At 55.4% G+C, this 20,992-nt stretch overlaps 1 protein-coding gene across 3 annotated transcripts in view; it reads left to right on the forward strand.

The window, feature by feature from the left end:
• Positions 1–20,992, forward strand: part of SHANK3 (SH3 and multiple ankyrin repeat domains 3) — a 179,682-nt gene that overhangs the window by 143,060 nt on the left and 15,630 nt on the right. For all 3 annotated transcript variants that reach the window (XM_064703124.1, XM_064703126.1, XM_064703125.1), the window contains exons 20-23: positions 1,577–1,600; positions 3,798–3,925; positions 6,073–6,175; positions 17,786–20,111. In XM_064703124.1, the coding sequence (XP_064559194.1) occupies positions 1,577–1,600; positions 3,798–3,925; positions 6,073–6,175; positions 17,786–20,111 (2,581 nt within the window). The remainder of the gene's footprint in view (positions 1–1,576; positions 1,601–3,797; positions 3,926–6,072; positions 6,176–17,785; positions 20,112–20,992) is intronic.

The raw sequence follows: 20,992 nt of genomic DNA on the forward strand, positions 1-20,992 counted from the left end.
GATGTCACCGGAGCGGCCATGTGGCCATGGAGGGATCCCAAATCCCAGGAAAACTTTGGAGCATCCCTGGGCTGGCTCTGAGGCCATCGATGCTGCCCCAGCATCCATGGGAATTTGGGATTTTCCATGTGGGAATGTGGCACCCTGGAGCCTCAGCAGGATCCCGCATTATCCCTGGTTTTCCATGTATTTCCCTGTTTTCCTTGGTTTTCCATGTTTTCCTTGGTTTTCCATGCTCTCCGTAGTTTTTCAATGTTCTCCCTGTTTTCCACAGTTTTCCATGTTCTCCCTGTTTTTCCATACCATCCTTGGTTTTTCAGGCTCTCCCTGCCCTTTCTGGTTTTGCATTCCTTCTGGTTTTCCACATTCTCCCTGTTTTCCTTGGTTTTCCCTGTTCTCTGTGCTCTCTGTTTTTCCGTTCCTTCTGCTTTTCCATGCTCTCCCTGGTTTTCCATGCTCACCATTTTTTCCCCTGCTCTCCCTGTTTTCCATGCCCTTCCTGTTTTTCCATTCCCTCTGGTTTTCCATGCCCTTCCCAGTTTCCCAAGCCTTTCCTTGCTCCCTGTGCTCCTCCTTGGAGCCAGACCCTGCGGGATCAGGACAGATCCCAAAATTCCCAGACTGGATCAGCTGGGATTTATTTTATCCTGAGCCTCAGCCTGGATTCCCACCCTTGAATTCCCACCCTTGATTCTTGGCATTTCCAGACCATTATTCCCAATCCAAGGCTCTTTTTTTGGTGGGAATTCTTGGGATCAGAGCCAGGCCGGCTCCTTTTTCCTACTTTTCCCCCATCCCAGATCCTGGAATTCCTCCTTCCACCCTCCCAGCAATTCCCAGTTTTCCTGGGGAGGGATTGGGAGCAGCAATCCCAGAGAAGGATCTGGAGGCTGTTCCAGCTCTGATCCCACAATTCCCTTGAGTTTTTCTGGGAATTGTAGCGCTCAATCCTATGGATCCAAGGAATAGGCTGGAGCCATTCCAGGGAAAACAGGGGATCCGTCCTCTTCCCATCTTTCACTCCGGGTTTTCCTGTGGATCAGCATTCCCAGGATTTGGCCTTGAGCCGCTCTCCTTCCCAAGGAACAGTCAGGGAAAGGGACATTCCCAAAGAAAGCTCTGCCAGGTGCTTCCCACCCGGTTTTCCATGGATCCCAAACACTCCCTGTGCCCTTCCCGACCCTTTCCCTGCCATTCCAATCCCCTTGGAGCAGCAGATTCCCAGCAGGATGCTCCAGGATCACTTCTGTGCCAAAATCCATGGGCTTGGATGTAGAGAATTGCCCTGGCAGCTTTTCCATGGCTTGGGATGGAATTCCAGCCAATCCCGCTCTGGATTCCCTGGATCCATGAGGATCCATGAGGGATGATCCCAGCCTTGGGATAAATCCCAAATCCCGGGTCAGAGGGACGTTCCCAGTGGATAAAGGCTGGAATTCCCTGCCCAAATCCCACATCCCAGGCCGGATCCCGCATGCCAGAGGCCGGGAATTGTGGGCAGAGCCAGGCTGGAGCCGGGAATGGGGGCGGGAATTGTTCCATGCCGTTGATTCTGTGTTTTGTTTCCCATTCCAAGCCTCCATGCGGAGAAGGAAAGGGGGTGAGTGAAACCGAAATTCCTGGGATTCCGCTGGGATCCGGCAGGATCCAGACTGGGGGGAGATCCCGGCATCCCGAGGGTCGCTGTTCCTGCAGCGTCTCAGGGAATTCAGCCGGGAATTTGGGAATTTGGGATCGGCTCCAGTGGTGTCCAGGAGCCGCTCCAGTAGGAATTGGAATGCCAGGAATTGGAATGCCAGGAATTATGGAGCCGGGAGTTGGAACAGCTACATGGGATTCAGCTGGGCACGGGCAGACTGGTCCTGTATCCCGAAATTCCCAACCCTGCCATTCCCAGGTGTGATTCCTCCTTCGGATTTTCCCCATGGGAATGTCCCGTGTGGGATCCTTGGGAATGACAGTGTCCAGCTTTATCCCAAATAGCCCAAGCCTCTCCTGGCAGTTCCAGGGAGTTTATCCCACTATTCCTGGCAGTTCCGTGTGGTTTATCCCACTATTCCTGGCAGATCCATGCGGTTTATCCCATTATTCCTGGCAGTTCCGTGTGGTTTATCCCACTATTCCTGGCAGTTCCATGTGGTTTATCCCAGTATTCCTGGTGGATCCATGCAGTTGATCCCATTATTCCTGGCAATTCCAGGGAATTTTTCCCGCTATTCCTGGCAGATCCATGTGGGTTATCCCGCTGTTCCCACCCAGAGGATGTGTCAGGAATGTCGCGTGAGGGCCGCAGAAGTTTTTGGTGGATCAAGGTTGGATCTGGACGGGATTGAAGGTCCCTTCCCACCCAACCCCTCCTGGGATTTTCTGATCCAGGATTTTCTGTCCTGCTGGTTCCCATTCCATGTTCCCCATGGAGCTGGGAATGTGGGATCAGCTCTTCCAGCAGGGATAGGACAGGGAAAAAGCCAAGTGGGAATTACCGTGAGTGGTGTCTGAGGGATCCTCCCAACCCTTCCCTGGATCGGGCAGATCCAGAGGGGGCCACGCGAGGATCCCTGGATCAGGAAAATCAGCTGGAGGTTCCCAAGGGTTGGAGATGGATCCAGGATGCTTTTCTTCCAGAAAAGATTCCAGGGAGAGCTTCCAGCACATTCCAGGGGGCTCCAGGAGAGCTGCAGAGGGACTGGGGACAAGGCCTGCAGGGACAGCACCCAGGGAATGGCTCCCACTGCCAGAGGGCAGCCATGGGTGGCATCTTGGCAATGAGCAATTCCTGCCTGGGCTGGCATTGCCAGAGCAGCTGGGGCTGCCCCTGATCCCTGCAGTGCCCAAGGCCAGGCTGGAGAAATCTGGGATAATGGGAAGGTGTCTCATGGAATGAGATGAGCTTTAAGGTCCTTCCCACCCGAACCAGTCCATGATTCCATGTCCCACAATTCCATGGAAGGTCCAAGGACCAGCCTGGCTTCAGGAGAATTCCAGGGCTACAATTCCCACCTGGACACAGGTGGAGCTGCCCAGTCCCTCTCCCAGGGCAGGAATTTGGGATACGGATCCGGCTGGATCTGGGAAACGCCATCAGGTGGAGGTGGCACGGAGCCAACAGCCCCAACTTCCCATTCCAGTTAGGAATTCCATAGACTCCACTCAGGAGAGATCCATGGAAATTAATCCATGTCCACCCTCTGCCTTTTCCCATACCCTGAGGTTCAGGATTCCAACTGGAATTCCCAAGGGAATGGATCCACTGGGACACATCCAGGCACAAGCCTGGTGTTCCCAAGGGATAAAAGTGTCAGGGTGGATCCTGGAGTTGGGAATTCCAGTCCCACTCCCCATTCCCTGAGCTTGGACAGGGCCGTGGTGGTTCTGCTGATATTCCCAATATCCGTGGGCACGGAAGTTGGGATCATTCAGGGAGTCCATTCCAGCTGGGAACGTCCCAGTTTATCCCAAACAAAAGCCAGATGTGCTGGAGTCGTGTGGATCCCACGGGCATCTCCGTGTCCTGGGATTTCCCTGGATCTCCCACCCTCCTGGCAGGACTCAGCTGATCCCGAATACTCAAAATTTGGGATGAACTCGCTGGTTAGCATCAGACAGAGAATTCCTTGGAATGTGGGGGTGGAGAGCATCCATGGAATTCCCTGGCTGAGCGGGATCAGCCCCCACAAATCCATGGAAAACCACCAGCTGGGGAGAGGGATGATCCCTCCGTTCTCCGGGATGAGCTGCGGGAAGGGAGCGCTCCCAAGGCTGAGCCCCGGGATCAGCCGGTTTTCCTTGGATTCCAGAGAAGCTGGATGAGATCCTGGCGGCCGCGGAGCCGGCGCTGAGGGCGGAGCTGGTGGAGGCCGATTCCCGAGCGGCCACGGTGAAACAGCGCCCGACGAGCCGGAGGATCACCCCTGCGGAGATCAGTGTGAGCCAGCGGGAATGGGATGGGAATGGGATGGGAATGGGATGGGAATGGGATGGGAATGGGATCACCCCTGCGGAGATCAGTGTGAGCCAGCGGGAATGGGATGGGAATGGGATGGGAATGGGATGGGAATGGGATGGGAATGGGATGGGAATGGGATGGGAATGGGATCACCCTCGCGGAGATCAGTGTGAGACAGCGGGAATGGGATGGGAATGGGATGGGAATGGGATGGGAATGGGATGGGAATGGGATCACCCCTGCGGAGATCAGTGTGAGCCAGCGGGAATGGGATGGGAGTGGGATGGGAATGGGATGGGAGGGTCACCCCTGTGGAGATCAGTGTGAGACAGCGGGAATGCCTCGGGAATGGGATGGGAATGGGATGGGAATGGGATGGGAATGGGATGGGAATGGGATGGGAATGGGATGGGAATGGGATCACCCCTGCGGAGATCAGTGTGAGACAGCGGGAATGGGATGGGAATGGGATGGGAATGCCATGGGAATGCCATGGGAATGGGATGGGAATGGGATGGGAATGGGATCACCCCCGCAGAGATCAGTGTGAGACAGTGGGAATGGGATGGGAATGCCATGGGAATGCCATGGGAATGCCATGGGAATGCCATGGGAATGCCATGGGAATGCCATGGGAATGGGATGGGAGGGTCACCCCCGTGGAGATCAGTGTGAGACAGCGGGAATGCCATGGGAATGGGATGGGAATGGGATGGGAATGGGATGGGAATGGGATGGGAATGGGATGGGAATGGGATGGGAGGACCATCCCTGCGGAGATCAGTGTGAGACAGCGGGAATGCCATGGGAATGGGATGGGAATAGGATGGGAATGGGATGGGAGGGTCACCCCCGCGGAGATCAGTGTGAGACAGCGGGAATGCCGTGGGAATGGGATGGGAATAGGATGGGAATGGGATGGGAGGACCATCCCTGCAGAGATCAGTGTGAGACAGCGGGAATGCCACGGGAATGGGATGGGAATGGGATGGGAATGGATGGGAATGGGTTGGGAATGGGATGGGAATGGGATGGGAATAGGATGGGAATGGGATGGGAGGACCATCCCTGTGGAGATCAGTGTGAGACAGCGGGAATGCAGGAGTGGGATGTGGGAATGCAGGAGTGGGATGTGGGAATGGGGGCGTGGGATGTGGGAATGGGATGGGAGGATCACCCATGCGGAGATCAGAGTGAGCCTGCGGGAATTCTGCAGGAATGGGGACATGGGATGTGGGAATGGGATAGGAATGGGATGGGAGGATCACCCCTGCAGAGATCAGTGTGAGCCAGCAGGAATTCCCTGGGAATGGGGGCTGTGGGATGTGGGAATGCGATGGAGGATCAGCCCTGCGGAGATCAGTGTGAGCCAGCGGGAATCGGGGATTGGAATTCCCAGGAACAGAGAGTGAAATTCCCAAGGAAGAAAGGAGATGGATGGGAGTACATGGAAAGGGATGGGAAGGATCTGGAGGAGATCAGTGTGAGCCAGAGGGAATCCCACCAGGAATGGGGGCCTGGAATGAGGGAGAGGGATGAGAGGGAATGGGGAATGTCCTTACCAGGAATGGGGAGTGGGATTCCCGGGAATGGAAGGAGAGGGAAGGGAGCCCATGTAGGAGGATGGGACGGAATGTGGTGCCAAGGGGAGCTGGTTCAGAAGCGGAATTCCCGGGAATGCGGAGCCTGGGAGACCCCGATCCATAGCGGGGCCTCAGCACTCCCTTGGCTTCCCAGGATCCCCATCCAGGGCTGGGAGGAGCCTGGAGAGCCGGGCTGGAATTCCACCGGAATCCGAGGGGAAGCACGGAGGAGGGAAGAGGAGGAGGCTCGGGATTGTGCTGGGAATGCTGCGGGTGGGAGGCAGCTCTGGGAAAAGCAGGACAGGAGCTCCCGGAGCCATCCACACCAGATTCCCACCTGGAGCAGGCAGGGAGATGGGATGAGACCCAGGGAATCATCCCAAAGTTTGGAATTCCACTGGATGGAGCAGCAGGAAGGTGGAGGCGAGGAGGGTTCATCCCGTTGGGAAGAGCTCCCATTTTCCCATGGTTGGAAGTTCAGGTGGGAATGTCGGGTCCTTCCGGCAGCATCCGGACTGGGAATTCCCTGTTTTTCCCTTCCAGTCCCTGTTTGAGCGCCAAGGAATGGCACATCCCGGGGTCCTGGCGGGAACGGAGAAGCCCCACTTGCCCCTCCGGAAGGGAATTCCACGGACCAAGTCAGTAGGTGAGGAAAGACCCGGGAGAATCCCTTGGGAATGAGGAGGGAGGGTCCCTGCGGGATGTGGAGTGGGTGGGAAAGGCTCGGCCCTTCCCAGGTCGCTCCAGAGCTTGGATTTTGGGGTATTCCGTGGAATTCCATGGAATTCCGGCTTGGAGGGATGCCTGGTCCTGCTCGGAGCGGAAGGTGGGACTGGAGAATTCCAGGAGAGAATTTTGGGAGGGAATTCCAGGAATTCCCAGATCGGCTCTGCCAAGGGCAGGGGCACTCTGCCACGTCCGGTGTTGGCATTGGGCATTCCTGGTGGGAATGGCACCTCTGGAACTGGGAATGCTGGAGTTGGGGTTTAAGAGGAGCAGGATGAGGTCTGGAGGAGGCACCTGGATGTGGAGGATCCTTGAGCTTATCCCAAAAGATCTATGGGGTCTCCAAACCCAAAGCCATCTCTGGTGGATTCTTGATTCTGTTCCCAAAGATTTCTGGTGCCACCAAACCCAAAATCCATCTGTGGGAAGTCCTTGACCCCGTTCCAGAAGGTTTTTGGTGCCACCAAACCCAAAATCCACCTTTGGTGGGTCCTGGACTTTGTCCCTAAAGGTTTCTGGAGTCTCCAAACCCAAAACTGCTTGTTGTGGATCCTTGAGCTTATCCCAAAAGATTTAGGAAGTCTCCAATTCCAAAACTATCTCTGGTGGGTTCTTATTTCCATTCCCAAAGATTTCTGGTGCCACCAAACCCAAACCTGGCTGTGGGGGATCCTTGATGTTGTTCCTCAGGATTTCTGGTGCCACCAAACCCAGAATGCCTGTGGTGGATCCTTGAGCTTATCCCAAAATATTTATGGTGTCTCTAAACACAGAATCCATCTGTGGGATGTCCTGGACCTTGTCCCGAAGGTTTATGGTGCCACCAACCCCAAACCACCTGTGGCGCATCCTGGAACTTGTCCCTAAGGATTTCTGGAGTCTCCAAATCCAAAACCATCCTCTGGCAGGTTCTTGATTCTGATCCCAAAGATTTCTGGTGCTACCAGTCCCAAAATCCATTTGTAGGTAGTCCTTCGCCCCATTCCAGGTTTTTGGTGCCACCAAACCCAAAATCCACCTGGGGTGGGTCCTGGACCTTGTCCCTAAAGGTTTGTGGAAACTCCGAATTCAAACCTGGCTGTGAGATGTCCTGGACCTTGTCCCTAAAGATTTATGGAGTCTCCAAACCCAAAACCATCTCTGGCGGGTTCTTGATTCTGTTCCCAAAGATTTCTGGTGCCACCAAACCCAAAATCCACCTTTGGTGGGTCCTTGACCTTGTCCCTAAACATTTATGGAGTCTCCAAACATAAAATACATCTGTGGGAAGTCCTTGATCTTGTCCCAAAGGTTTATGGTGCCACTGAATCCAAAATCCAATTGTGGTGGGTCCTGGACCTTGTCCCTAAAGATTTATGGAGTCTCCAAACCCAAAACCATCTCTGGCGTGTTCTTGATTCTGTTCCCAAAGATTTCTGGTGCCACCAAACCCAAAATCCACCTTTGGTGGGTCCTTGACCTTGTCCCTAAAGATTTATGGAGTCTCCAAATCCAAAACTACCTCTGATAGGTTTCTGATTCTGTTCCCAAAGATTGATGGTGTCACCAAACCCAAAATCCACCTGTGGTGGGTCCTGGATCTTGTCCCTTATGATTTATGGAGTCTCCAAACCCCAGACCATCTGTGGTGGATCCTTGAGCTTATCCCAAAGCATTTATGGAGTCTCCAAACCCAAAGCCATCTCTGGTGGGTCCTGGACCTTGTCCCTAAAGATTTTTGGTGCCACTGAACCCAGAACCAGCTGTGGTGGCTCCTTGACCTTGTCCTGAGGGTTCTTGGTGCCACCAAACCCCAAAATCCAGCTGTGGTGGTTCCTTGAGCTTACCCCAACATGTTTGTGGTGTCACCAAACTCTGACTTGGCTGTGGGGTGTCCTTGGCCTTGTCCCTAAAGATTTAAGGTGTCACCAATCCCAGAACCTTCAGTGGTGGTTCCTTGACCTTGTCCCTAAAGGTTTCTGGTGCCACCAATCCCAAAATCCATCTGTGGGAAGTCCTTGACCCCATTCCAGGAGGTTTTGGGTGCCACCAATCCCAGAATCCATCTGTGGGAAGTCCTTGACCCCATTCCAGAAGGTTTTTGGTGCCACCAATGCCAAACCTGTGTGTGGTGGGTCCTGGACCTTGTCCCTAAAGGTTTTTGGTGGCACCAATCCCAAAATCCATCTGTGGGAAGTCCTTGACCCCATTCCAGAAAGTTTTTGGTGCCACCAATGCCAAACCTGGCTGGTTTTGGTCCTTGGATCCTAGAATATAAAGGAATATAAAGGAAATTTGGAGTTTCAGGGATTGTGTTGGTGCAGCTGCTCCTCTGCCGGGAATTCCATGGGAAGGTGTTCCCAAGGCTCCGGAAGAGCTGGGATACAACGGGGTGGTTTTTGTGGGATGTGAGGATGGATCCATGTGTGCACATGGAGAAATCCCATCCCAGCATCCCAAACCCACGGTGTCCAGAGGGGAACTGGGACTTTTCTCCTGGTTTATCCCATATTTTGGTCTTGGATGTGGGTCCTGACCCCGCGGCATTGGAATGAGGAGGATCCAGGAGATTCCCAAAGTGTGTCGGGAGTTTCTGGGTGAGAATGTTTGGGAAGAAGCTTTGGAAAAGCTGTTCAAGGGCCAGAGTGCTGTGAAGAGCTGGGAATGGTTTGAGAAGGAATGCATCCATGGAATTGTCCAAGTCCTGGAGCCAGGCTGGGAGAGCTGGGAATGTTCCCCTGGAGCAGGGAGGGATCCAGGAGAGCTGGGAATGTTCCCTGGAGCAGGGAGGGATCCAGGGAGAGCTGGGAATGTTCCCCTGGAGCAGGGAGGGATCCAGGGAGAGCTGGGAATGTTCCCTGGAGCAGGGAGGGATCCAGGGAGAGCTGGGAATGTTCCCTGGAGCAGGGAGGGATCCAGGAGAGCTGGGAATGTTCCCTGGAGCAGGGAGGGATCCGGGGAGAGCTGGGAATGTTCCCTGGAGCAGGGAGGGATCCAGGAGAGCTGGGAATGTTCCCTGGAGCAGGGAGGGATCCAGGGAGAGCTGGGAATGTTCCCTGGAGCAGGGAGGGATCCAGGAGAGCTGGGAATGTTCCCTGGAGCAGGGAGGGATCCAGGCAGAGCTGCCAGCACAGGGCAGGGCCTGCAGGGGCTCCAGGAGAGCTGCAGAGGGACTGGGGACAAGGCCTGCAGGGACAGCACCCAGGGAATGGCTCCCACTGCCAGAGGGCAGCCATGGGTGGCATCTTGGCAATGAGCAATTCCTGCCTGGGCTGGCATTGCCAGAGCAGCTGGGGCTGCCCCTGATCCCTGCAGTGCCCAAGGCCAGGCTGGGCACTGGGGCTGGAGCAGCCTGGCACAGTGGGAGGGGTCCAGGGGCTGGAAGTGGATGGGCTGGGAGGTTCTTCCAACCCAAACCACACCAGGATTGGGGAATTGTGGGATCCTGGCCCATGGAATGCCGGCAGTGCCTCGGGAAGGGCCCCCGAGCCCCCCAGGGATCCGTGCAGGCAGAGCCCGGGAAAAGTGGGATGTGCCCCGGGCTGGGGGCCAGGGCAGCTCCGCTGGGATCGGGGCCGGGATCGGGAATGTCCTTCTGGGCCTGCCCAGCTCCTGCCAGGAGCCAGCGGGGATCGGGATCTGCTCCAGGGAATGAGCCCCGGGAACAGAGGGAGCGGCCTCAGCCTGGGCCAGGGCAGGTTTGGGTTGGAGATTTGGGAATTTCTCCATGGAAAGGGGTCAGGCCTTGGCAGGGGCTGCCCAGGGAGCTTTGGAGCCCCATCCCTGGAGGTGTCCAAGGGATTCCTGGAGGTGGCACTCGGGGCTCTGGTGGGGATCGGGCCCAGCTTGGACTCGCTGACCTTGGAATTCTTTCCCAGCTCAATAATCTGGGAATTCTGTGCTCACACCCCATGAGAATTCCCAGCACATCCCAGTTATCCCAGCAATTCCCAGCCCATGCAGCCAAACCCCCCTGGAAAAAAGGGCATTAAAACCATTCCTTGAATCTCCATGAAATCCCAGCTGGAGAATCCCTGCTCCAGGCAGGAATGGCTGCAGCTGCCACAGCACATCCCGACAAAAAATCCAGGGAAAAAATCCCACCCAGGAGCACCAGATCCATCCCCACAGCAGGACAGCCCCTGGAATGGAGGGGACCCAACCCCAAACCCGAAGCAGCTCCTGGAAGAAACCATTCCCGTGGAATTCCAGGGAAACGGGGATGGAAAAGAGGCGGAGAGGGAGGAATCGGGTGGGAATGGGGCTGGAATTAGAAGTCCTTGAGCTGTCATTCCACACCCACGGCCAGGAGCTGCGCAGTCACTTGATTCCCGGGGAAAAATCCCTGCACGGGCAAGGAAGGAGATGGAAAAGCAGCGCTCGGATGGGGTTTTTTTTGGGAATAAATATTCCCTGGCATTTGCGTATTCCAGCAGCACTGCAGATTCCCAGGGAGAAGAGATCAAAAAGATTCCAGGGGGAAAAAAAAATTCCTGGGATAAAGATGGTTAACCCCTGGCTGGCTGGAATAAAAAGAGGGAGAAAAGATCAAAAATATTCCAGAGGGGGGAAAAAATCCCAAGATAAAGGTGGTTAACCCCCAGCTGGCTGGAAAAAAACTGGGAGAAAAGATTTCAGGAAAAAATCCCGGGATAAAGGTTGTTAACTCCCAGCTGGCTGGAAAAAAATGGGAGAAAAAGATCCAAAATATTCTGGGAAAAATTCCTGGGATAAAGGTGGTTAACCCCTGGCTGGCTGGGAAAAAAAATGGGAGAAAAAGATCAAAAAAGAGTCCTGGAAAAAAATCCCTGAATAAAAAGCAAGGATGGGAGGGAAAAAAAAAAAAAAAAAAAAAGCGGGATGGGAGGAATATTTGGAGGAGAAAGGGAAGGAGTGGGGGGAAGGGGAGGGGAGATAAATCCTGTCAGACTTCCAAGATTTCTGCCAGCGCCATCTGCTCCGGCAGCGGAGTTAAAAACACTCCGGAGACTGCGGAGCTGCCATGGCTCCCGGAGAGAATTCCAGAGGGTGGAGCCACTGCCTTTGGAGGGATTTGTGACCCCTCAGGATCATCGGGAATGTTGGGGGAAGCTGGGAAGTGTCCTGGTGTTAAAGGGATATCCGGGACGGAATCCTGGAATGGTTTGGGTGGGAAGGATCCTCGAGATTCCCAAATTCCACCCCATTCCAAGGGCAGGGACACCTCCTGCTATCCCGGGGTGCTCCAGCCTGGCCTGGGACACTTCCAGGGATCCAGAGGCAGCCTGGGAATCCTGGGCCAATCCCAGGTGCCGGAGGATGGAGATTCCCACCCCTGGACACCAATAATTGTAGATTCCCATCCCTGGATGCCACGGGACAGAAATTCCCATCCCTGGGCTCCAGAGGATGGAGATTCCCAATCTTGGGCTCAAAAGGATGGACATTCCCATCCTTGGATACTATAGGACAAAGATTCCCAACCGTGCACTCCAGAGGATGGAAATTCCCATCCCTGGACACAACAGGACAGAGATTCCCTTCCCTGGACACCAAAGGATGGAAATTCCCATCCCTGGGCTCCAGAGGATGGAAATTCCCAACCACGGACACCAAAAATTGGAGATTCCAATTCCTGTGTGCCAGAGGACAAAAATTCCCATCTCTGGATACCATAGGACAAAGATTCCCATCCCTGGGCTGCAAACGATGGAGATTCCCATTCCTGGGCTCCAGAGGATGGAAATTCCCAACCACGGATATCAAAGTATGAAGATTCCTTTTTCTGGACACCAGAAATTGGAGATTCCCATTCCTGGGCTCCAGAGGATGGAGATTCCCATCCCTAGGCTCTGGGGGATTGAAATTCCCATTCCTGGGCTCCAGAGGATTTGGATTCCCTCCCCCTTCCCACTCCAGTATTTGCACCCTCCTGCTCCAGGTCTTTTTTTGGGATTCGCTCCCTCATCCCAGCCTTATCCATCACTAAGGAATGCATGGAATGAGGTTTTCCAGGGATTTGGGCTGTTATGGCAACGGCCCCGGGAGCTTTCATGGCGAGGCTTTGTGTTTTCCTTGGAGATTAATTCCATGGAGTGCACCAGGAATGGCTCCGGGGGTTGCCAGGCTACGCTGGGAGCACCATTCCCATTCCAGGGAATGCTGGCCGTTGGTTCTTACTGGTCCTTACTGGTGGCTCCATTTGGATTCCGGCTCTTTATTCCCGAGCTCCGGAATTTGATCCCAGCGATGTCCCAGTGTTCCATGGGAGGCACAGGAGTCTCCCATGGCCCCAGGTGGGGTTTGAGGGGAGCAGAATTCCATGGAAAACAGCAAAGGGAGGGGTTGATTTGGGATTAAAAATTCCTGGGAATAGGAGGACATTTGGGACTTCTCCCAGAGGATATTCCCACTTTTCTGCCATCCCTCCTGAGAGCCTGGAGCAGCTCCCAAAATTCCAGATTCACTGGGAAGTTGAAGGTTTGGACACCCTGTGCTTTCCTGGGACACAGGGTTTGAGATCCAGGGGTGAATCGTGGAATCCTGGAATGGTTTGAGGACCTTAATCCCATCCCATTCCCACCCCTTCCATGGACAGAGACACATTCCACATCCCAGATTTCTCCAGCCTGGCCTTGGACACATCCCGGGATCCAGGGGCAGCCACAGCTTCTCTGGGAATTCTGTCCAAGAGCCGGATGTTCTGGATTTGCTCCCTTTTAGGGATCTTTGAGGATCCTTCAGGGATTTTTTCCCAGGACAAATTCCCTTGGGAATTCCAGGAGCATCTCCAGGCTCCAGGTGCTGCAGGGATGGAGCCCAATCCCAAAATTCCACACCTGATCCGGCCCCCAACATTCCAGGCTGCTCCCAGGGGATCGCTGGTGGCATTTGTTCCCCTCTGGAGATTCCCAGGCAGAATTCCATGAAAAGAAAATAATGCTCAGCTCTGGAGCATCCATGCTGGGAATAAACAGATCCTGCTTTTCCATGCTCCTTGAAATTCCTGGGAGAAATTACCTCCTCTCCTGAGGTTCTGCTGGGATCAGGGGAGGATTTGGGCAGGATGAAACAAAACAGCCCCAGAATTCAGGAAAAACCTTCCAGGGACCCAGCGACTCCACTGAAATTCCAAAGGATCTGCTGGGAGCGGTTCAGTGGAAAGGATCTGCTGGAAAACTTTGTCCCTGAGGCCGATGGGATCTTGGGATGGATTGGGAAGAGCATTCCCAGCAGGACAGGGAGTGCTGGATCCAGGTCTGGGATCCTCAGGATAAGAGGGACCTGGAGGGATGGGAAGATGAGGAAGGGACAGGACATGGAATTGTTGGAGCAAGTCCAGAGGAGGAACCAGGATGATCCAAGTCTGGGAAAATTGGGATTGTCCAGCCTGGAGAAGGGAAAAAGGGGAAAATCAAGGGCGACCCAACTGTGACTTTCCAGGACATGCAGGAGCTCCAGGAATGGCAGTGCCAGAGGGCAGCCATGGGTGGCATCTTGGCAATGAGCAATTCCTGCCTGGGCTGGCATTGCCAGAGCAGCTGGGGCTGCCCCTGATCCCTGGAATATCCAAGGAAAGCTTGGAGCAGCCTGGGTCTGAGGGAGATGTCCCTGCCCTTGGAATGGGATGGGATTGGGATGGGATTTGAGGTCCCTTCCCACCCAGATTCCAGGATTCTTCCATGGGAAGAACATCCGGACTCCAGAGGCTGTGGAATCTCCTTCCCTGGAGATATTCCTGGTCCAGCCTGACACATCCCTGGGGAACATTCCCAACAAAATCTCCTATGGTTGCTCCGAGCTCCCTTTTCCAAGGAACCCTGCCCAAATCCAGGGAGCAGTTCCAGGATCCAGGAGCGGAGCTGCTGCCAAAGTGACACCCAAGGTGGCTCAGCTCCTTCTCCTGGGAATGGCTGGAAAACCGAGGGATGATCTGGGAATGATCCCATGGGTGCAGCTCAGCCGCTGCCTCAGGGAGCTGCTCCAGGCCAGGAATGCCAGGTGGGAATGAACATGGAATTCCTGGGATGTGCTGATCCATAGTGTCCCTGCCGCTTGGCAATTCCTTGGATGTTGTTTTCCATGGTGTTCCCTACATTTGGCAATTCCTTGGATGTTGTTTTCCAGAGCATTCCCTGCCCTTGGATTTGGTTTTCCATGGTGCTCCTTGCCCTTCACAATTCCTGGGGTGTTGTTTTCCGTCGTATTCCCTACCTTTGACAATTCCTTGGATTTGGTTTTCCATAGTGTTCCTTACCTTTGTCAATTCCTGGAATGTGCTTTTCCGGAGCCCCTTTCACTTGGCAATTCATTGGATGTGGTTTTCCGTAGTGCCCCTGCCCTTGGCAATTCCTGGAATTTGGTTTTCCATAGTATTCCCTGAATGTGGCAATTCCTGGAATGTGGTTTTTCCGTGGTATTCCCTTCATTTTGCTATTCCTTGGATTTGGTTTTCCGTCGTTTTCCCTGAACATGGCAACTCCTTGGATTTGGTTTTCCATAATTTTCCCTGCATTTGGCAGTTCCTTGGATGTGGTTTTCCATAGCATTCCCTATATTTGACAATCCCTGGGATTTGGTTTTCCATAGTATTCCCTGAATGTGGCAATTCCTGAGATGTGTTTTTTTCCATGGTATTCCCTACATTTGGCAATTCCTTGGATTTGATTTTCTGTCGTTTTCCCTGAACATGGCAAATCCTTGGATGTGGTTTCCATAGTATTCCCTACCTTTGTCAATTCCTGGGATGTGATTTGCCAGAGTCCCTTCCACTTGGCAATTCCCCAGATGCGAATTTCCATAGTGTCCCTGCCCTTGGAAATTCCTGGGATGTGGTTTTCCATAGTATTCCCTGAACATGATAATTCCTGGGATGTAGTTTTTCCATGGTATTCCCTGCGTTTGACAATTCCTTGGATGTGGTTTTCCATAGTGTCCCCTCCTCATGCAGGGAAGAATGGAGGAGGGTTGGATCCAAGGACTGGATGTCCCAATGTCGCCCCTGATCCGGCAGCCATTCCCAGGACATTCCAGAGGGAAGATCCTGCTTTCCCACCAAATTTCCTGCCCAGCTCCCCTATTCTGTGTCCTGGGACATTCCAGGCCCAGGGATGGTGCTCAGATCTTCCCAAATATCCCTGTGTCACCTCCCAGCTATTCCCAGAAATCTCAGAAAGGCAGGACTGAGGTTTATTTTGGGATCTTCCTGCTGCTCCCAGAACATTCCACGGCTCCATCTAGTGCAGGTTCCCAGATTCCCAAGGAAAAAAAAGGGCAAGGACGGGATCATTCTCCCAAATTCCCCCTGCTGGCCTCGGCTCTGGGATTTCAAAAAGCTTGGGAAAGGCACATTTTCCATGGCTTTGTCCAGGCTCCCTTTGAACCCGTTCCGTGCTGCCGGTTCTTTATTCCCACGGCACATCCCCAATTCCCAAAAATAGCCCAGTTTCCAGCACGACCAACAGCATGGGATGGAATTTCAGTGCCAAATTCCTCCCTTTTGTCCCCATTGGATTCTGCCTCGGGTGGAATCGCTGACGGATTCCGGGCGGAGCTGCCGGAGCCTCTCGGTGCCACTGGAAGAGCATTTTCCATAAAGGAAAATTCGCTCCAGAGGCCAGAAATAAAAAAAAGCCCAAATCCTCTCCGGAGCCATTTGAAAGCTTGGGAAGAGCGGAGGAGGGATTGGGAAGGAGGAATTTTCCCTAAGGACAGGTGAGCACGGCAGATCCAGGCTTGGGAATGAGGCTGGAGCTGGGAATGGAGGGGGGGAACTGTGGCGTGGATGGATTTTAGGATCACGGAATGGCTCGGGCTCGGCAGGCCCTGAAATCATCCCAATCCACCCCTGGTTTGTTCCTGCTTTTCCATCCAAATCCTCGCAGCGTCTCCGAGTATTCCCTGAAAAAAAGCAGGAATTCCTGCTAGACCCTGCCGGGCTCAGTCTGGCACTCGGGAACAGATGTCACCCCTCGGGAAAGCGGGAAGTGTGACGGGAGCCGCGCCCGTGCCGGTGGCACTCGGGTGTCTGGCACGTTGGCGGTGGCGGCGCTTCCGTCACCGGAGCTGCTGGGGAAGGGGCGGGAACGGCTCTCGTGGGAGCCGATCCCACGGGAACGTGGCTCTGGGGAGGAATTGTGGGATGGTTGGGATTGGGGTGAGCTCAAAGCTCATCCCATTCCCAGCCTTTCCATGGGACACCTTCTGCTACCCCAGGGTGCTCCAACCTGGCCTTGGGTGCTTCCAGGGATTTGGGGGGGGGGGGATCCATGGCTTTCCTGGGAATTCTGGCTGGTTCCTCCAGTTTCGGAGCTTCCGCTGGAAGTTGCTCCAAGCTTTTTCCAGTGAGGCTTGGAAAGAGGAAAAGTCTTGGGAGCAAAGTGGGGTGGGAGGAACAACCGCAGCCACTTCCCGATTTGTCCCAGAATTTCCAGTCCGGGAATTCTCTCGGAATGTCCTCTTCACTGCTCTCCTCGTTTTCCAGGTGGAGATGAGAAACTCATCCCTGGTTCCATTGTTTTCCTTGTTTTCCAGAGGAACATGGGGAACTTCTCCCTGATTCCTCTCTTTTCCGTGTTTTCCAGAGACAGCGAATTCATCCCTGACTTTACTTCTCTCCTTGTTTTCCTTGGGAAGACAAGAAATTCATCCCAGATTCCATAGTTCTCCTTGTTTTCCAGGTGGAAGATGAGGAACTCATCCCTGACTTTGCTCTTTTCCTTGTTTTTCATGTGCAGACCAGAAACTCATCCCCGATTCCATTTCTCTCCTTGTTTTCTGGGTGGAAAATGGGAAACTGCTCCCCAACTCCATTTTTTTCCTTGTTTTCCAGCTGGAAACCAGAAACTCATCCCTGACTTTGCTCTTTTACTTGTTTTCCACATGGAGACAAATTCATCCTTGACTCCATTTCTCTCCTGGTTTTCCAAGTGGAGACAAGGAATTCATCCCTGACTCCACTCTTTTTCTTGTTTTCCATGTGGAGACAACAAATTCATCCCTGACTTCACTTCTATCCTAATTTTCCAGGTGGAGACAAAGAACTCATCCCTGACTTTATTTCTCCTTGTTTCTCAGGGAAAGACAAGAAACTTCTCCCTGATCCCATTATTTTCCTTGTTTTCCAGCTGGAGACCAGAAACTCATCCCCGACTTTGCTCTTTTCCTTGTTTTCCGTGTGGAGATGTGAAGCTTGTCCTTGACTCCAGTTCTCTCCTGTTTTCAAGACTTTTTCAGAATCATCCGTTTGCTCTTTTCCTTGTTTTCCGTTGAGAAGTGAATTTTCTTACTTCTCCTGACATGACTTTGTTCTTTTCCTTCTTCCAGGGGAAGATAAGAAACCTCTCCCCTGACTTAACTTCTCATTTTCCAGCTGGAGACCAGAAACTCATCCCTGACTCCATTGTTTCCCTTGTTTGCCAGGCGGAGACCCAAGACTCATCCCTGACTTTAGTTCTCCTTATTTTCCACATGGAAAACGGGAAACTTCTCCCTGACTCCACTCTTTTCCTCGTCGTCCAGCCAGAGACCACAAACTCATCCCCAACTCCTCCGTTTTTTCCTTGTTTTCCAGGGGAAGACGAGAAGCTGGCGGCGTCCTTGCTGGACGGGAAGTTCCCGCGGAGCACCTCCATGACGGACACGGTGCGGGAAGGCCACGGGATCCCCCCTCCCCCTCAGACCGCCCCTCCACCGCCCCCCTCCCCCTATTACTTCGACACCGGCCCCCCTCCGTCCTTCTCGCCGCCGCCGCCGCCGGGCCGGGCCTACGACACCATCAGGTCCAGCTTTAAGCCGGGCCTGGAGGCCAAACTGCACGGGCTGCCGCAGGTGCTGAGCGCGGCCGAGATGTACGACCAGGCCAGGGGCTCCATGCCCTACCCCGAGCGGCAGAAGAGGGCCCGCTCCATGATAATCCTCCAGGATTCCTCCCACCTCCCCGTGGAACCCACCGAGATCCCGCGGCCCGGCCCGGCGGCGACGCCCCCGGAGAAGCTCAAGAGGAAAGGCCGGGTCATCGACAACCCCTACGCCAACATGGGCCAGTTCAACGTGAGCCTCTTCGCCCCCACCAAGCCGCAGAGGAAGAAGAGCCCCCTGGTGAAGCAGCTCCAGGTGGAGGACGCCCAGGAGCGGGCGGCCTTGGCCATCACCGGCGGCTACTCCTCGCGGGAGCCGTCGCCCACGCGCCGGGGCCACCGCCTGGACTACCAGCACCACCCCAGCATCGCTCAGGTGGAAGCCGCCGGCCTCCCCTTCGCCACCGCCATCGCCGCCGGCGTCATGAAGGACCGGGACCGGCGGCTGGACGAGAGGAGGAAATCCACGGTGTTCCTGTCGGTGGGAGCCATCGAGGGGCCGGCACCGGGCGGCAGCGAGATGCCGTCGCTGCAGCAGTCGCGCTCCATCGACGAGCGGCTCCTGGGCAGCCGGGACGTCCTCCTGCCGTCCCCCGTGTCAGCTTTAAAGCCATTAATCAGCAGCTCCTCCTCGACCTTCATCCACCCCCTGACGGGAAAGCCCCTGGATCCCAACTCGCCCCTGGCGCTGGCGCTGGCCGCAAGGGAACGGGCGCTGTCCACTCAAGTCCCATCCCGGTCGCCCACCCCGATCCACAGCCCCGACTCGGACAGAGCCGCGCCCCTGTTTGTGGACATCCAAACCAAAGAACCGGACAGGGGGGACCTGGAGAGCTTGGTGTCCCCCGCCTACTCCCCCGGAGGGAAGGCGGTGATGGCGGCCGACGCCGGCGCTCTGACCCCCACCAAGAGCCCCTGGGGGACTCCGACCACCCTGCGGAAGGAGCCCGAGGTGCGAGCGGAGACGCCGAGCAAGGAGGAGAAGAAACCCGAGGACAAGAAGTCCATGATCATCAGCATCGTGGACACGTCGCAGCAGAAGACCGCCGGCCTCATCATGGTCCACGCCACCAGTAATGGCCAAGACGAGATAGGCCTGGAGATCAAGGAGGAGAGCCCGGCCGTGCCCGAGGTCTGCGCCGAGCCGGTCGAGTCCCCCAAGGCCGAGCCCCAGCCCAGCCCCGTGGGGAAGCCGCCGGTCAGCCCGGCCTCGGAGAAGGCGCTGGGCCAGGGCAGCTCGGAGGAGGAGGTGGAGCCCTACACGGTGACCCTCCCGCCCGCCCAGCTGTCCTCCAGCGACGAGGAGACCCGCGAGGAGCTGGCCAAGATCGGGCTGGTGCCGCCCCCGGATGAATTCGCCAACGGGGTCCTGGTGACCACCCCCGGCACCCCCGTGAGCCACCTGTCCGCGCCCAGCACGCCGTCCCTGCCAGCGGCAGCAGTAGCACCTTCTCCCCCCGGCGCGACACCCTCAGGGAAGCCCTCGGACGCCCCCGCGGCCCCGGAGTCGGCGGCGGACTCGGGAGTGGAAGAGGTGGACACCAGGAGCTCCAGCGACCACCACCTGGAGACCACGAGCACCATCTCCACGGTCTCCAGCATGTCCACGCTGTCCTCGGAGAGCGGCGAGCCCACCGACACCTACACGTCCTTCGCCGACGGCCAAACTTTTCTACTCGAGAAGCCACCAGTGCCTCCAAAGCCCAAACTCAAGTCCCAGCTCAGCAAGGGGCCGGTTACTTTCAGGGACCCACTTTTGAAGCAGTCTTCGGACAGCGAGCTCATCTCCCAGCACCACGCGGCCACGCTGGCGGCCACCAGCGCGGCCCGGCCACGCTACCTCTTTCAGAGAAGGTCCAAGCTATGGGGGGACCCCATGGAGAGCAGGCCCGGCCACGGGGCCGAAGAGGACAAACCAACTGTGATCAGCGAGCTGAGCTCCCGCCTCCAGCAGCTCAACAAGGACACGCGCTCCTTGGGCGAGGAACCGGCCGGCTCCGCCCTGGATCCCGGCAAGAAGTCGCCGGTGGTGGCCGCACGGTAAGAGCCGGGCATGGCCGGGGTCGGGGACGGGCGGGTGACGCTGCCAAGGAGCCGGATGTGGCTTTGAGGGACACCTCGGAGCTTTGGGAGCTCAGCGGAGGGGCTGGAATGTCGGTGGGAGTTGTGGGATGGGCTCCTGGCGTGCCGTGGCTGTGGCTGCTCCCCCTGCTCTGCCCTTCCTGCTGCTCCGTATCCTCCCCTCCCGTGGTGACAATGGCGATGGTGAGGTGACAACGGCAATGCTATGGTGACAATGGCGATGGTGAGGTGACAACGGCAATGCTATGGTGACAATGGCGATGGTGAGGTGACAATGGCGATGGTGAGGTGACAACGGCAATGCTATGGTGACAATGGCGATGGTGAGGTGACAGTGATGATGCCATGGCGACAATGGCGATGGTGAGGTGACAACGGCAATGCTATGGTGACAGTGGGGATGGTGTGATGACAATGGTGATGGTGTGGTGACAATGGCGATGGTGAGGTGACAGTGATGATGCCATGGCGACAATGGCGATGGTGAGGTGACAACGGCAATGCTATGGTGACAATGGCGATGGTGAGGTGACAACGGCAATGCTATGGTGACAATGGCGATGGTGAGGTGACAATGGCGATGGTGAGGTGACAGTGGGGATGGTGTGATGACAATGGTGATGGTGTGGTGACAATGGCGATGGTGAGGTGACAGTGATGATGCCATGGCGACAATGGCGATGGTGAGGTGACAGCGGCAATGCTATGGTGACAATGGCGATGGTGAGGTGACAACGGCAATGCTATGGTGACAGTGGGGATGGTGTGATGACAATGGTGATGGTGTGGTGACAATGGCGATGGTGAGGTGACAGTGATGATGCCATGGTGACAATGAC

This window comes from Zonotrichia leucophrys, chromosome 1A (genome assembly GCF_028769735.1).
Source record: "Zonotrichia leucophrys gambelii isolate GWCS_2022_RI chromosome 1A, RI_Zleu_2.0, whole genome shotgun sequence".
Lineage (NCBI taxonomy): Eukaryota > Metazoa > Chordata > Aves > Passeriformes > Passerellidae > Zonotrichia > Zonotrichia leucophrys.